General features: G+C 36.9%; 1 protein-coding gene across 1 annotated transcript in view; it reads right to left on the minus strand.

Annotated features, from left to right (window-relative positions):
- Nucleotides 1-2,103: 2,103 nt before the first annotated feature.
- Nucleotides 2,104-18,617, minus strand: part of LOC110209089 (DNA topoisomerase 2-binding protein 1-like) — a 28,755-nt gene continuing 12,241 nt past the window's right edge. The window contains 7 exon segments of the mRNA XM_078151613.1: nt 2,104-3,174; nt 6,419-6,630; nt 10,311-10,486; nt 11,437-11,487; nt 11,489-11,754; nt 16,067-16,299; nt 16,483-16,652. Of these exon segments, the coding sequence (XP_078007739.1) occupies nt 3,170-3,174; nt 6,419-6,630; nt 10,311-10,486; nt 11,437-11,487; nt 11,489-11,754; nt 16,067-16,299; nt 16,483-16,652 (1,113 nt within the window). The 3' untranslated portion in view covers nt 2,104-3,169.

The raw sequence follows: 18,617 nt of genomic DNA on the forward strand, positions 1-18,617 counted from the left end.
GTGCTGTTTAGTCCTTTTTAAAAAGCATTTGAAGAGGTTTGGGGGAGAGCTCAGGCAAGTGCCTGCCTTTACTCTACCTGGATCTGCCCTCCAGAAATAAAATATTTTTTTAAAAAAAAAAGAATGTTATCATTACTTGGGTAATTTGAGAGAGCATACATAGGTAGAAGGCTTGAGGTTTAGTTGAGTATGATGGGATGATGCTAAAAAATAAAAATGGGTAGGGAGAGGTAAAATGGAGCACTTACCTCATATAAATGAGGAATGAATGGAAGAATTGCTATTGTGGAGGCAGAAGGGGTATGAATCATGAAGGCAGTGATTTGAGGTCATTTAGATGTTTCAGGAGGGATAAGTGGGTGGAGGGCTGATGTGTTAGAACCTTATTGTCATCAGAATTGGGTTAAAATCTTAACTTACAGAGGGTAGCAAGGGGATAGGACAAGGGAAGGACTCTTAGAAGGGTGTGCAGATCAAGAAATAGGATAAGGGGAGAGGATTAGGAAGGACTTTTAAAAGGTTGGGTAGATTAAGGAGTAAGAGGGTAAGGAATAGAGGATAAGGGAGGGATTCTTAGAAGGGGTATGGATCAGGAAGGTAGTGGTTAGAGGTCATTTAGATGTTTGAGGAGGGATAAGATAAAAAGAAAGGGAGAGAAGGATAAATGGTGAGAAAAAATAGGAGGGAAATACAACTAATAATTATAACTTTGAATGTGAATGGGATGAAATCACCCATAAAATGGAAACAGCAGAATGGAATAAAAACCAGAAGCTGACAATATGTTGTTTACAAGAAACACATTTTAAAATGAGAGTTACACATGGAGTACAAATAAAAGGGTTGGAGTAGAATATATTATGCTTCAGCTGATGCAAAAAAAAAGCAAGGGTAGCAATCATGATCTTAGAAGAAGTTAAAATGGATTGAATTAGAAATGATAAGCAGGGAAATTACATTGTGATAAAGGTGGCATAGATAAAGAAGTAATATCAGTACTAGCCCTATATATACTAAATGCTATAGAATCCAAATGTTTAAAAGAAAATCTTAATACATTATAGATGGAAATAATAAAACCATTAATAATGGGGGGACTTCAATCTTCACCTCTCAGAGCTAGATAAATCTAACAAAATATAAGAAGTCAAAGAGATGAGTCTTAGATAAGCTAGATGTGATAGATATCTGCAGAGAATTGAATGGGAATTGAAAGGAATACACCTTTTTCTCAGTGGTACATGGTACTTTATAAAAATTGACCATATATTAGGGCATAACAATTTTATAGTTGAATGCAGAAAAGCAGAAATATTAAATGCATACTTTTCAGATCATAATGCAATAAAATTATATTTAACAAAGGACCATGGAAACAGATAAAAAATTAGTTGGGGAATAAATAACCTAATCTTAAATAATGAGTAGGCTAAAAAATACCTCATAGAAACAATAATCTTATTAAGGAGAATAATAATAATGAAACGTTATCACAAACTATGGGATGTAGCAAAAGCAGTAATCCGAGGAAAATTTATATCTCTAAATGCTTACATTGATAAAATAGAAAAATACCAGACCAGTGAATTGTCTATGCAATTTTAAAAAAAAGCTAGAAAAAGGACAATAAGCTCACAGTCCAAGGAGGGACTCAAAAAATATGCATAAATAAGCTATACACACGAAAAACAGGAATTCTAAAAAAGGTACTGGAATTGAGGGGTTGGGAAAGGCTTCCTGAAGATGTGATTGTAGTTGGATTTTGCAGGAAGCTAGGATAGAGATGAAGGACAGTATCCAGGCATGGAGGAAGAGCCAGAGAAAATGCCTAGAGCCAAGAAGTGAAATTTTCAGGAATACCAAGGAAGCCAGCGTCAGTGAATCAGAGTATGTGGAAAGGACTAAGGTATAAGAAGACTGGAAAGGTAGCAGGGGGCTAGGTTTGAATGTTTGAATTAAGAGGGCTTCCAGGAGGTAATAAGGGGGGAAATGGGAGTTGATGGAGTAGGGAACTGACATGGTTGGACCTTTGCTTTAGGAAAATCACATTGGCAGCTAAGTAGAGGATTTACACAAAACAATTATCCAAAGCAATGCAATAAATGAAATTAAATGAAACTTTATTCAGTATACATTTGAACACAGTTTAAATCCAGTAGAATGGCACAGCTGGCTTCTTGTAGGCAACTGTTGTTACAATTCCTCATTGAAATGAATTTCATTATTACTTATAGGGATGGAAAAGGTAGAGACATTTTCAAAATGTCTCATTTGAAAACCCATAGACCACAGGAATAATGCAGCAGTGAGTGGTGGCAATAATTTTAGTGACTTGGGACTGCTTTGTCCAGGTGATAGTTGCTCTTACCATCACTTAGGGACAAGTACTCTTGAAAAGTGGAAAGAAAAAAAAAGCATGAGGGTCGTAAGATATAAAAACAAACATCACAGCAGAGATAAACTTAAAAACTTACATTTTTGTCTACTTGTATATTAATGTTTTCTCATTCTACCATAGCAAAAGATAACAGTAAACGTTGGGACATTACATCCCAAGAAATTCAGCTTCAAAGTGAACAAATGCTTCTAGAAATTTTCATCACAGAAAGAATAACTAAGCCTAGCAGAGATGCCATTTCTGCCTTCCATTTGAGGAAGAAAGACTAGCATAACTCTTCTACATGGACTTGTAACAATGCCACAGATATCATATTGGCAACTGACAGAAATATTCTTTTGTGGACAGTTGTCAGGTAACTGTATATTATCAAAAATCAGACTGAAAAATGTGTTTGCACAGTAGCTTATTAAATAGAATCCTAAAACAATTATACAAATTGGATTCCCAGCCATGAATCCAGATGGAACAAAAAAAGCAAAATAGAAATGACTAAGTTTAGGAAATAGACGTTCATAATAACAGAGTCCTTAATATTTGACCAGGATCACAAGAAAGGCATTGTCTATAAAGCCATGTATAAACCCTGAGCAATAAAAGGGTGGCATAAATAGTGCTGTGCAGGCTTTATCATTACTTTCATGGAACTATTCTATTATGTCATCAAAAGAAGCAGCTTTTATTAAAGCATTGTAGTAGGTTGGTGAAGGTATAATTGCTTATCTTGGGTTGTCTTGTGAAGGATTTTTTTCCTCTCTGTATAAAGTAGTATCACTCTGGAAAAAAAAAACACAAGACTAGTTTATTAAACTTTCTAAGCCTCTTTTGGAGAACAGTATTTTTCCAATCATGCTGACTAAAATAACTATTGGCATTTATGTAGGTACGGCTTTGACCTTGTCATTTCCTTATCTGCAAAAATTAGGGTGATCATACTTCTACTCCCTATTTCAAGTTGTTATGAGAAAATCACTTGTGAAAGTGCTAAATTAATGTGAATTCATGGGATTTAGAAATAGAAGATATCTTAAAGGTCATCTTATCTAACTGCCTCATTTTACAAGAGAGAAAAATGAGGCTCAGAGAGATAGACTGACTTTCTCAAGGACACAAAGATACTAAGTTGTGGAGCAAGGTATCTGAACTCAGGTCCTTCCTTCTCCTGATTACTTAATGTTAACCAGAACAGGCTTACACAACTAGTGATTTTCAGTGATTTATGGAATGAAAGTTTCTCCAACTATGTCTGTACTTTAACAAAGTAATGAATTAAGTTCAACAAGTATTTACTGAGTAACTGCTATGTGTTTATCTTTGTGCAAGGTGCTGTGAGAGAATTAAAAAATCTATCACAGATTCCAAAGAACTCAAAATAATATTTCTTTTGGTGGGGGGAGGGAAAGCCTGGAAGAGAGAGTAGAACAAGACATGCATGAAATAATTAACAAATAGTAGAAAACATATCACTTTAAAATGCTTAAGACCAAGCATCATAACTTACCTAATGAAATTAAATTCAACATGTATTTTTAAAAATATTAATTATTAAAAATATTAATAATAATGCTTTTTAAAACAGTATTCACAAAATGAAAAAAAATACTTCCCATACAAAAGACTTGAATTATCTTAGTTTTTTAAAGGAAAAGTATGCAAGAGTTTGCGGAAGCAAAAACAATTATGCACTGACTACTCAGCAAGTGCATAAAAAGAAGTAACCTATCAGATATAATCTTCCTATGGGAAATTCAGTTGTTCTGACTAAACACCATGGACATACATTTGCAGTAAGTTAATGAGGTATAGCTAGCTCCAATCCTGAGGCCCCAAAATCAAGAAGATAACTTCTCTTTTCTAATTTCTACCCAGGGGTCAAGATGTATTTGTAACTTCCTGAAATAAGTAAACAGGCTATGGCATCAGGAGGCTGTCCTTCAGGAGCCTCTGTGGAAAAAAAAAACTGGGGAAAGTTTTATCCCCTTCTCCTACAATGCAAACTCTGATTTTCTCTATAAAGGCCAATTCTGGTTACCCAAAAGGAGCATATTAGGAAGCTACTCTGCAGGACATTTTTTTTGAAGAAATGCTTCCATTTTAGAATGTAAGTGACCCACAGGCCGCAAGTCTGACAACTCTAGATTAAGGAACTCTTTTAACTGGTGGCAATCTAGATCTGAGAACAGATGGATCTGAGATGTTGATCTGCTGTGGAAAAAACGGAATACAAATTTTCTTTTTTATAACACCCAGATTGATTAGGTAAAGGTATGAATCAGAACTTTTACTCAAATGAAAGAAAAAATAGCTAGTAAAGGCATAGAAGGTAGGAAAACTGAATAGGGGAAAAATACTCTTGAAGAGCTTCACACAGAACTGAGATTATTATCAGAGGGAGACCACACCACCATAAAGCTGTTTCTTCTTCCTGCTTTACCATCAGGTAAGTGGAGATGCAACAGTGCTAAAGGAAACTCAGACATGAGTGACAAACACAGGATTAAAAGCCAGGAGGCATTTTTCTTTTATACCAAACTGCCTCTGTTTGGTCCCAAAGTACTTAGGTCGAAACAATGGATAGAAGTTGCAGAGAGGCAGAGGCTTTATGTAAGCAAAACGTCCTAATGACAAAAGCTAGCCAAAAGTAAAATGGGTGACCTTGGGAGGAAGCAGGTTCCCCATCACTAGAGGTCTTCAAAAAATAAACAAATGGACCACCCACCACTTTTCAGGGATTCTTGTAGAAGAAAAGTTGGATATGGGTTAGTTTCAGTGTCCTTTGATGTCCCTTCTGAGTCCGTGTCTGTGCTGTGTATTTTGAAAAAACTTATGAACTCATAGGACCACTTAAAAGAGACCTGGTGCCCTCATTCACAGTCTTTATGAACAAACATTTGACTCACTACATAGACAACAGGAAGAGGTGGCAGTCCCTCGACAAGAAAGACAACACAGTCACACCAGGCATGACAGAAGGCCCCAAGGTAATGCAGCTAGGGTCTGCTGGAGTGCAGGTTCCTAAAAGGGAGCAGGATTGGACTTGCCATGGACTGTATAGTATGACGCGTCTGAATTTTTAGTTTCGCCTACCACTGACCCAGAAGCAGGACTATAGAGGGCAGCCTTTAGAAAGGCAGGGAAATTCTAATCAAGGAGTTACCTCTGTCTCTCAGAATATGGTCAGACCTGAAAAACCAAGACAGTTACTTCTGTCTCCCAGGCTCTGACTGATCAATCAACTAAGTCAAGAAACATTTACTAAGCAATTACTATGTGCCAGGCATTCTGCTAAATATATAAATAAAAAGCAGAGAGAGACCACTGACTCAAGAAGTTTACATTTGAATGGTCATTATGATTTTGGATCATTAAGATTTTTGTAGTTTCTTATGAGACTGTCTTGGAACAGCATATTTACCGAAAGCTGTTATAGAGTGTCTCATTTTAGTTACATACAGTTTAGTCAACAAAAAAAAGCTACAACCATCAAATACAATCTAGACCTTCCAATTTTACCTCCTGTTTTTTCTTCTAGTTTAGATATTTTAAATTTTTTCTTCAGATTATGAAAAAAGCCTGAAGTTGTTGTTCATCTCTGAGGTACATTCAGGCAACACTTACAGATGATGAAAATTAAACGTTACCTACCTGGGCAAGCACCACACATTCATTTTGCCATCCCCAAAGAAAATATACAATAGTAGTTTATCAGACTTCAATAAGACTTTAAAATATGACTGCCCAAACTGCGAAAGTGAAAAATGAAAGTTCCTCCCTTGGGAAGATACTTGGTACAATTGGTATCCTTCACACCATGATATTTTCTTCCAACAGAATATAATGTCCTAAGGGAGCAGGATGTTTTCATTAATAAATCCTTACTGAATTGAATCAGTTATCTCATTTGTAAAATGAGAGGGTTGAACTGGAAGAACACTAAGTTACTTTCAGCTGTATACCTATGATCCCATTAATCAACTAGTTATAGAAATATTAATAACAAAACAAAGTCAAATTGGCAACCTTGTTTGGGCAGATTTCCAACCAGAAACTTGTATTCTTCTGCTCTCTTCCCCAACTTAGCAGTCTCCAAAATCCAAGCCATGGACACTGTAGGTAATCCCCATTTCTGTGCAGCCTGATATTTAGAATCATCTGGTTGTTTCACTATAAGATGGGTACTGGCAAGCATGTCATTCTTCGCACTGCCCTGGCACACAAAAAATTCCTGAACTCTGAAATTGTTAAAGAGTATACATGCAGACATTTAATAAAGTGACTTGACTGATAAAATAATTTATCTGGGCTACAAGCAAACAACCCAGGAGGCTGGACAAAATATAGTTAAGTTCTTCAGACTAAACAAAACTAAAATGCTACAAAAAACATTAACAGACTGTAGTAAAAACGATCACTAATATTAAAAAAAATACAAAATTAACATATTCCTAACATAATCACAAAATTTCTTTTAACTTATGCACTGATCCACCTACTTACCTTCACTCTTCTAGCCAAAGGCACATGAAAAGCAAGCAGAACAGAGAGCAATAATAATTTATTAATAGACTAACAATAATATTTCCTATCCATGAAGCTGTTCTCAACTTTTCCAAGAGCTTTCACATACAAATCTCATTTGATCTTCACAACAAGGCAGTGCTAGGGTAGGAAAGAATTTATCACCATTTTACAGGTGAGAAAACTGAGGCAGACTGATGTTAGGGACTTACCTACTGACAAAATGAGAACTGGGTAGAAGAGAAATAAGGTAGTGGGATGGGAGCAGCAGGATGCCTTTGTGCTAGGACACCCAAATGTGCAGAAAGCTTGGAAGCATACAGACAAGAGAACAAACAAAATACAAGCACACCCAAATTGCTTTATGCCTATCTGAAATAGGAAAATGAATACTGGATGGGAGTGTTCAGATTATCTGCCTGAGAAAATGTGAACAGTTACCTAAAAAGTTCACATTTTCTCTTCACGTTCCCATCTGGGGCTAGGAAAAGCATATTCTGAAGTAATTTTCCAAATTAGTCTGATAACCATGTAGCAGCTTACTGAAAGGCAACGTGGTCTACAGAAAGAAATGTAAAAGCCTGGAAGGAAGTCCCAATGCTACCACACACTGAACCTGTACAACCACAGTCAAATCATCCCTGTGCCTTGTTTTCTTCATCTCTAAAATGTCAATACTATCTGCTTTTGAGAAGTTTTTCTTCCATGAAGTAATTATTAATCCATTTTTTTGGTTTGTTTTCCACATCACTTTCATTTCCAAAGACATTCCTGCTCCCTCCCTTATCTGGCTAGCAAGTTCTTATAAGGAAGATAGAAGAAAATGGGGGGGGGGGGAACCAGTTCAGCAAAATGTCATGTTCCCAGTATCCAACAGTATGTAATAATATTCTACACTCAGAGTTCCCCCAACTCTGCAAAGAAGGAAGGGAGCTGCATGTTTTCATCTCTCCCCTGGAGTAGAGCTGAAGCCATTCTAACTGCAAAACTTTCATTTTCTTTTTCTTTCTTTCTTTTAAGGCTGCAGTCATTGTGGGGACACTGTTTTCCTGGTTCTGCTTCCTTCATCTCTGCACCACTTTGCATAAATCTTCCCAAGATGTTAACATTTTACTGGGGAAAGGGCAGAGAGGGGCAGACAGGGAAAGGACACAGGTAAGTAAAAAACACAGTAGGGACAGACAAGAGAGGCAAAGGAGAGATCTAGACAAAGCTTAATAGGATGAAGAGTGGGTGAGAGAAACCAGGGAAGGACACCTAGAGGAGGGGAGGGGAGCTGAATACTAAAGAAAAACCCTCAACGATGGAGGTAAGAAAGGACAGCAAGTAAGGCACAGGGATCACAGGGCTGGAATGCACTGTGGCAGAATGGCAGATCCAGCTTGGGAGAGAAGAAGAATGTGTAAGAGGGAGTGTTAGGACCTAAGGTCACAAAAGAAAACTTGGAAGTTGAATGAGAAGCACCTTAAATGCCAGGCTAAGGATCTTGTATTTTATACTACAGAGGGAACTGGGAGTCACTGAAGGTTTCTGAGCCAGTGAGTGAGTGACAGACTCAGATCTGTGCTTCAGAGACATTATTCTTGCAGCTGAGTGAAGGACAGATTGAAGAGGGAAGAGCCTGGAGTTAGGGAGGCTGAATGGGGGCTATTACAATGGTTCAGAAGAGTAGGTAATCATGGCCTAAACTAGGGTAGTAGCAATATGACTGGAGGAAAAATGAGCAAAAAGTACTATGGTAGGAGCTGAGAATATAAATGCAAACATGAGATAGTTCCTGCCCTCAAGAAGCTCCCATTCTAATTAGGGGAGACAAAGTTTTGTTTTAGGGAACCACAAGAATAGTGAGTGGAGATATTAACAGGAACTTTTATAGCCTTTCCAGAATTATTGGTACCAAAAGAAAAGGTAGACAGGGGTGGCAAGCCTGACAACTCAGGACAGTTCTTGCCCTGGACAGGATTTCAAAACTGAGTAGACTCACTCCTTTATAATATAAGAGGGAAGCAGAGTGTCTGGAGGACTGCTCTAGATAGTGCTGCTATAGGTGTGAATGGGATATCCCAGTGAAGACTCCTCAGTGTAATTAAGGTTTGGGAAAAGGCCGAATGGGGATGAGGGGTCCCGTGAAGACTTCTCAGAAGAATAAATAGAAATTGTATTGTGACTCAAGGCAGGCATAGCAGCCTGACAGGCCTAAGTTTCAGCTTATTAGAAATCACCTGAGTTACGGGAGTCCAGCCCCAAGTACCCCACCACCCACTACTATGCCATTGTTATCTCAGCAGTTAAAGTTTGCCAAGTGTGAAACCCCTGTACCATGTTGCTACAACTGTTGCTATATTTTGGTCATGGTGACCTGGCTATACAATACAGTGTCTAGCTTGACTGCACATTTTTAATTGCTTTTTGGGTATGATTTCAGAACTAAGGGGCTAAATATGGATATGTATATTATTTCTTTGTTATTTGTAACTAAGATATGCATATTGTTTGTTGTTATTTGTTTCTATGGTAGAGTTTCATATTGAGATTGTGAGCCAAGTAGTGGACAGTTGGTGGGAGGGGGCTTTACCGTTAGGTAAACTTGTTAAACTTGGCTTTTTTGTTTCTGTCTTTGTCTACCCTCATCAGAGCATACTGGTGGAGGGACACTCAAATCTTGAGATTTGAAATAATAATTAACTTTCAACTTTCTGTTCCTACCTAGATACCTCTAGGTGTGTTTTTTAATTTGAGGAGCATCCCACACAGGTGAAAAGACAGAGTAGAGCAGCAAGGCAAATGGTAAGATTTCTGGGTTTAGATGCAATAGTTGTTTGGATGAAAAACTTGGCAGTTCAGCAAATAACTGATTATGGTGGAAGAGAGGGGAGTCAAGTTGTCTTCATAATTTCAAATCTTGATTTTTGTGAAAAGAGTAGTGCCCTCACCAGAAAGAGGGAAGTTTCAGAGCTGGTGTGGGTTTAGGGAGAGAAATGCTAAGTTCAGTTTTGGATATGTCAATTTTGATATGTCAGAAGATATTCAGGTGGAAATATCCATCAAGCATTGGTCATGTGTTATGTTGGAGGTGAGCAAAGACTCAAGTTTATTTGACATTGTATATGAGCAATGGATATAAATGATTGTGGACCTGGAAGTTCCATAATCTCTATTATAAGGATAAGGGATGGAAATATTTCATTGATATTCTCTCTTTCCTTTCACTGATTCATGCTATAAGAAGTACATTAACAGCATGTATGGCCTTCTCAAGTAGTAGACCCTTTAAACCATTATTACAGAGACATAAATAGTACAAATATACAAAGTTGAATTCTATTTTGCGTGTTTTTCCAAAGAGATATAACAAAAGAGCACACCAAGTCTATATGCTAATTCGAATACATACCTTGCTCCAAGCAGGCTTGCTAAGTATACCAAGGAATCTTTCTCTGCTCCAATAAATTGGCTGAAGGAAAGGACACAGTTTTCTAGAGGAGTACCACTTCCTTCCAATACTGGTACTGGCATGAAAAGTGGATTTGACTCTGGATCAAAAATGTTTTGTTGTTCAATACAAGTAATCTTGCAAGAGAGAAAACAAAAACAGGAATAAGGTTATCAAGATTAATGCCAGTACAGTTACAAGAGCTTTTGTTTAAATGAGAAGCATTAGTTGTACATTAGTAAAAATCTGAAATTTAAATTTATTCTCAATATATTTTTACTCTCTGTACCCGTTTCCCTTTTCTTCTATGAAAGAAACAGAATAAGGAATATATTTTTCATTAAGCAGTAAAATGTAATAATAGATACAGAGCAAGTTTTAGAATCAGGAAGACTTCAGTTCAAGTCTTGCCCCTGACACATACTGCCTGGGGGGACACCTTGGGCAAGTCACCTGACTTCTCAGTGTCTCAAGTAACTCTCGAAATTGTTAATCTGCATGTTAATCTGCAATAGTAGGAGTTTTGTCATCACAAGTTTCCTACAGCACTGAAGTCACAGTTCTCACAAAAAGTTCCCTCCAATCTTATGGAATAAAGTGACTGAAGTTAATTCATTAGATGAGACTATTAAAATCCATCAGATTAACCATGATTTTACCATGATTTTGGTCACTGAGCTTTTCTTTAAAATTAAATTCCCCCTTGGGGTGCATTAAGCTAATCTTTTCCTTCTCTTCTTTCCAATTTAATTGAAAGCTGGAAAAATAACATGGAGCAAGTTTTAGGGAAAAATCTACGAGCAAGCAACTATGCAAATACAGGACAGCCTAATGCCACTTATTATTGTTATGCCAGGAATCATATGGGCCCATAGATTGCAACCATTTACTTCCCAATTCCAACATCTGCTTTCTTTCTGAATTCTAATATCTCAATAGCATGCAGGTCAAACTCTATCTAAAGCAGAACTTTATAGGCAATGATAAATCACCACCACCAGCTAATTCATAGCTATCCTTCCATCACAATTCTCATCCCTGTTTATTTCTAACAATGTTACTTGAAGATACACCAGTTTTCTCTTACCAGCCAAGTATTTGTAACAACTTCTCCTACAGCTGACTCCACTTCACACCCCCAGCAAAGGAACCACGACATAGTTGGCAAGCATTCTACTTTGGAGGGGCAATATTTTTCCAGCATTTTCTTTAATAGCATTGGCAATGAAAGATTCATCTTCTTCACTAAAACCTACAACAAGGAAATTCTTCTGGCTAAATAAACCTTCAATAATTGTAGGAGTCTCAGGCAGTAAGTTGTAGCCAAAGGAAGACTGATTTTCCATTTGTACAGTAATATGAGAGGGATCATTAAAGACCTCAGCTCCAGACATCTCATCATCATCTGAAAAGAAGGGAAAAATATTTCTCAATGAAAGCAAATTCACATTCCAACTATGTTAAATTTCTCAGCACAGATAATTTGTTGTTGAAATTACAAAACAAAGTACAATCTTCACATGTGCATGGTTTGGAGGGAAACTCTAGTCCTAAAATTATTCTTTTCACTCACTTTCATATATATGGTGAATGCCAGTAATAGTCACTAAGGAGTGATAGTACCAAAAAGATTTTCAATAGTCCCTAAACCACAGTTAGTTGAAAATTATGAAATTTCAAATCTAGACCATTAGGTATCCTTATCATTTTAAAAGTGATTTTGCATCAGGTACTAAATACTATGCACTCTCAGAAAGGAAAAGGAAATACTTTTAAACGGTATATTTGTCAATTATCAGTAAGAGTGGAACCACACAACATTTGGACTCAAAGATCACGGTTCCCCTTCCCTCTGCAAACATATGTATGTATATGAGGAAGAAGACAGAAGGATCTGGATCAAATCAAGCACACAGAAAAGAAACCTATTATGAAGGTGACGTGATTTTGAAGGAACCAAGGGACTAATTTTCAAGATATCCTAAAGAAGGGAAGATGTTGAACAAATGGGAAAAAAATCACAGTAGTATTACTTTCCAAAATGGCAACAGAGAAGATGAAATGGAGTCCAAACACAATAGGAACTCTTTATAAATGGTAAGGTTATCTAGATGTTCCTGTCTGCTTATAATATGCTGAACACATCATATAGTTGAATACTACAAATAATGATATTTAGAGTTGGATGGTCCTTAGAAAACATCTAGTTCAACCACCTTTCTAAAGGAAAAAACTGAGGCCCAGAGGTTGTGTGACTTGCCTAAAATCACACTAATAGAAAGCAGCAGGGCTGTGACTTGAACTCAAGTTCTCTGATTCCAAATACAGTGTTCTTTTTTGCTGTACCATAATTGCTTTTTGGGCTTTGTCAGTAAGATCCATGAATAGTCAAAAGAGATCAACAGTCTACACAAGAAAAAAAAATGGATAAAGAATGTTTATTGTTCAGACTATGGTACACACTTGGATATGGTCTATTAGTATGCAGTTCTTGGACAGATGCCGAAAATGGACAGTGAGCTGGGCTCAGAATCAAACAGAAGGAAGAATAAGACTAGAGTATACATATGATAACCTAACACTTGTTTCAACAATTCCAAGATATTTCCCAACACAAAAACCAATGTTTCTAACACTAATAGTCTCCTAGTAATTTCCATATGGTTACAAATTATGCAATATTATAGCCCCTTTAAGATTCAAAATCACAAGTGATTCAAAGGGCAATAGAGAAATGATATTAGCAATGACTTTCACATAAGATATCATCTGAGAAATACATGACTGGAAAAGGAGGGATAACAGATGGTCAGCCCAAAACATAAAATGAATCCTATAGAATTTTTTAAAAAACCACAAATGTTTATTAACAGCTTTTTTTTTTATACAGTACTTAACATTCCCCACTGTATTCCTTTAAACCCCTTCCCAGAGGGCCATCCTCTATTATAATACAGAATAAAAAAGAAGGAAGAAAAAGTTCTATAAAATTAATTAATAAACCAAAAAGATCTGCCATCAAATACTGTATTCTGATGGCTCCTCCAATTGTGTAAAGAAGCAGTGGAAACTATTTTTTCATATCTCTCCTTTAGGGCTAAACTTGTTTGGTCATTATAATTTTATAGCATTCAATTCCAACACTGACAATTCTCATCCTTAGCTATCTTTGGCAATTTGTCATATTGGCATGAGATATTAAAAAATCTAGATAAAAGTCTTGAAAAAATTAGGGAGATTTACTGTAGAAGATTTATAGGAAAACATGGATAGCAATTCATATGCATGGGATATACTCTGCACTGCCTACTTAAGGAGATTACAAGTACATCACTATTGCAGTGCATATCTTTATGTAAAGAATTTAACAGGGTGATGGCTTCATAAACATAAGAGGTAGAAAAAAAACCTGAAATTATCCATTCTTTCAACATGGCATGGTAGAGAAAGAACCAGCCTTGGAATCAAGAGGAGCTGGGTTCCAGTCCCACCTCTGAATCTTACTGGATGTGTGACCCTGCACAAGTGAATTAACTTTAGTAAGAACAGTTGGTGGAGGAAGTTTCCTCAATAGGAGCTCTCTACACTAATGACCACAGGTCTGAACCACAAACAAAATAAACCACAGTACTGTTGAAATTCCTCCTTGTTTCACAATGAGGCTGCAATCTCTAGACATAGTAATTGATGCAAGTAACAGTGTCAAGGATTCCCAAAAACGTCACTCTTTAGTAAGGTTAAGCTGAAAAAATGGTTAACTGGACCAATGAGGTAAATGACCACAGACTTACATATCTTATAAAATAAGGATATATTCTCCCAATTGCACTTAGCAACAATGAAGAACAAAAGCATCAAATTCCTAATTAAATCACAATATCCGTTACTGTAGGAAGAAAAATATTTTTAAGAGATTCTAGTCAGCCTGCAAGCTCTTCAAACAGACACCATTCTTCTTTCATATCCTTAACAGGATTTAGCACACTTCTGTGACAGACATGGTACTTAAACATTTATCAATTATAATGCATCTTTAACCCAGTCTCTAGCTTGACCCCCTTGTCCCAACTAATTTGCCCAATGGACATCTCTCAAAGTGGATGTCCTTGAGGCATCTCCAATTCAATGTGTCCAACCCAGAACTCATCACTTTCCCCAAACCCACCCCTTCTTCCCAGCTTTCCTGTTTCTGTTGAGGGTATCACTGCCCTTCAATCATCCAGGTTTGCAAGCCTGGAGTCATCCTCAACTGGATCCACCCACAATTCCACATATCTAATCAAGCCAAATCTTGTCATTTCCACTTCTACCACATCTCCTTGTATCCACCCCCTTCTCTCTACTCATAGCCACCACCTGAATGAATGCAGAACCACATATTACATGCTTATTTTAAGTACTGTGCTAAATGATGGGGAGGCAAATACAAAAGTCAGACAGTCCCTGCTTTCAAGGAACTTATATTTCAGTCAGGAGAGACAAAACAAAAGATATAGGGAGACAGGGCCCAGGAAAATGAGCTTTTTTTTTTTCCTAAAGTCTCTCTTGGCTCAAATTTATGCTCTACATGGCTGCATGCCAAAAAAACCATGGCTTCTTTTTTTGACTTTGGCAGCACAGATCAGACCATGTCACCATCCTACTCAATAAATTCCAGTGACTTCCTATCACCTCTTGGATCAGCTATCAAACTTCTGTTTGGCATTTAAAGCTCTTTCCAAGCTGGCCTCATTCTCCCTCCTCCAGTCTTATGATTCACTCCTTCCCCCCATGTACTCTATGATCCAGCCAAACTAGCCTTCTTGTGTTTCTCACATATAATGCTCCACCTCCACAGCTATGTACCAGCTATCCAGTTTCCTAAAAGACTTAGGCTAAATGACACCTTCTACATGAGACCATAACTGTTTTCCCACACGGTTATTTTTTTATCTGCTTTGTATACACCTATACATGTGCACAGTGTCTTCCTCTTCCTTCAGAATCTAAGCTTCTGGACAGTGGGTCTTGTTTAGCTTTTGTCTTTTTAACCCTAGCACTCGACACATACCAGATGCTTTAAAAATTCTTGTTGAATGCAAAAGTTTGTATTGCTTGACTATATATAGGTATTTGTTACAAGGTTTTTGTTTAACTGGGAGGAGGTAGGAGAGAGAAAAAAAAGTAATTTTAAAAAATACTTGTTGATTAGTTGGGGATTCAGAGGGATGGTGAGTTCGCCAACAGGGCTGTTTATTGCCAGAACTTTCAAGAAGCAACTGTAGTCAGAATTAGAAACTGTGCAATAATGGCTGCTTAATGCAGTGACCAGAGTTCTTAAGTCTTCAAAAGTTGTTTAAAAAAACCCAATATAAAAGCATCTTTCAGTTTAGAAACCAAAACAATAACCTATACCACCTAAAGGTTTACTCTTACACTAAAATATACTGAGATGAAAGCAAAATTTACTGGATAGAATACTGATGGAAGTGGGAATGAGATTTGGATTTTAGTTGCAGCTTAGCTATCAAGCAGGTAACTTTAAAAAAAAAAACTCTTAGTGTCCAAGTTAGTGCAAAGGAGAAGATAAAAACATCTGCCTCTATCTCACAGGAATATTTTAAAGACAAATAAGCTAAATGAAAGTAAAAGCTAATAGTATCAAAACATAACTTTGGAGACAGTTATAAGAAAAAGTCAGTTCTCAAGAAAATAAATCTGATTTAAATAGTTCTTACCTACTATCATGTCCTCATTGTCATTCTGAGAGAGTAAGTCTTCATCAGCTTGCTGATGCTTTTCAGCATCTGCAAATTCTATCTCGGAAAAACTGTTATTCCTTTTCATTCCTGGTTGTTCTGATATAGGTATCTCGACTGGCTGGCAATTCAATTGGCTATATTCCTCCTCAGAAAGCAGATAACCTTTATTAAAACACTCCAGCAACCATTTTGCTTCCATTATACGAGGCCTATGAAAAGAGTAATACAGTCATGACATATTAGTTTGAGGTATGAGGACCATTCTTTGCTTACGTGCCTCTTTTACAGAGTTTCCACTTAGTAAAGGCTCTGCTTCATAGTCACTTTTATAATTTTTAAGACAAGAAAAATCACTACTATGGAAACCACTTTAAAGTAAAAATGGTTAGAACCTGTGTGTTGATTTAGTCCAAAACTGTTTTAACTCATCATCATAATCTCCAACAATAACATGGGTCACATCATCATTGAGCTGATTAAAGCAAATTCCACCACTACAATTAATAAGTCTTCTTAGTTTATCTTGATCTAACTTTCTGTCACGAAACCCATAAAGGTATATCTGCAAAGAAAAAACAGAAAAATACTTGCTTTAGATTAAAGTAGATTGTAAATTCGTTATATAACTTGCCAACAACCTACCAAATATGTCTCACATTATGACCACATCCTTGCTTTTGAACTGGAAAAACCAATGCAATCCTCAGCAAGGCAAGGATCTAAGATATCTCCAAAGTTTTCATGATGGAAAATGCTATCCACATCCAAGGAAAGAACTACGGCATCTGAATACAGATCGAAGCTTACTATTTTTTTCTTCTGTTTTGTTTTGTTTCCTCTTTCTTGTGGTTCCTCCTATTGGTTCTAATTCTTCCTTACAACATGACCAATGTGAAAATATATTTAATGGGAATATATAAGTATAGTCTATATCAGATTGCGTGCCATCTTAGGGAGGGACATGGGGAGGGAGGGGGAGAAAAATTTAAAACTCAAAAGCTTATGGAAGTGATTGTTGAAAAATCAAAATAAATTAATAAAAAAAGACAAAAAACCCCCAATGCAATCACAACGTAAAATACTCCTAGTTTGAGCCACAGTATGACATGAAAATAGCTTACATTTATATAAAGCTTTAAGGTATACAAAGCATTTTCCTTATAGTAACTCTGTGAGGAAAGTTTGCACAATGCCTAGTATCCTCACTTCATAGTTGAAGAAAGAGAAGGTTAAGTATCTTGTGCAGAATGACAAAGTTGTTAAGAGTCAGATCCATTATTCACTCAGGTCTTCTGACTATCCCTTCCACTATGTTAAGCTGCCTCTTAAACCAAAGCTATTTGTTGAACTCTCTGGTTCTCTTTGAGAACCTGATGTTCTTGCTAATTTAGTTTCACTAGGTCTTTAAAATTCTATCTTTTGTAGCAAAAAAAGAAATGTTCCCCAGCCCATGCCATGCCCATTCCTTCCTCCTCACTGTCGGTCACATCCTTTGCATGCAATGTTCACCCCACTTCTCTCTACTCATTAAGCTCATCCTGTCCATCTTCTAAGATTCAGCTGAAGTCCCAACTCCTATTTGAGCCCTTTCCCAGAAACACTAGTCAATGGTGATTTCTTCTTTCTCACACCTGTTGTCTGCCCCACACTACTGAGACCTTTTATATATTCAACATATTCACAATGAAATTAATTCTCTGTCCCTCTTACTAGCCCCCTTTTTCTGTTGAAGGCCCCTTTGGAGTTATCTTTGACTCTCTATTCTCCCTCACTTCCATATCCATTAGTTGCCACATCTTGTCAATTCTGCCAGTACAACATTTCATTTATTTGTCGTTCTGTCTAGACTGGTATGACCACAATCCTAGTCTAGGTCCTTTTATCAAAGACTGCCTTGACTACTTCCACCACCTAATTGGTCTCCTGTCCTCTAAGGCCTTGCCCTCTCCAAAACAATATACACATAGCCAACAAACTGATATTCCTCTTTTTTGCTCTTTTCGATCTTTTTCACTCCACTCCTCAAGAAGCATCAATGGTTCCCTAATACCTCTAGAACAAAACATAAACTCCCATCTGGTATTTAACAATGTTTACAACATGGTCCCAAACTAAATTTTCCTGATTATAATTACTACCTCCACTCATCAAACATCACATTCCCTTCTCTTTTATGCATATCCTCCCCTTCTTAACCTCCATCTATTAGAATCCTTACCTTCCTTCCCTCAAGCTTCAGCTCATGATCCTTCAGAAGATTTCCTGACATGCCTACCTGTTAGTGGCCTTTTTGCCTCACCAAAAATTACTTTTTTTAAAATTTAAATTTGCATACATGTTATTTGCCTCCAATAAGCTTCCTGAGGTCAGAGACTGTTTTGTTTTTAATTTGTATCTCCAGGACCTAACCCAGTACCCTGCATGTAGCAACTGTTTAATAAATGCTTGTTCAATGTTGTCCTGTTCTACAACTGTCTGTTCTATACAATTTAGAACATCAGTAAATAATATTATCAGAGTATCTGTC

This window comes from Phascolarctos cinereus, unplaced genomic scaffold, assembly GCF_003287225.1.
Source record: "Phascolarctos cinereus isolate Bilbo 61053 unplaced genomic scaffold, phaCin_HiC Scaffold_1;HRSCAF=81, whole genome shotgun sequence".
Classification (NCBI taxonomy): domain Eukaryota; kingdom Metazoa; phylum Chordata; class Mammalia; order Diprotodontia; family Phascolarctidae; genus Phascolarctos; species Phascolarctos cinereus.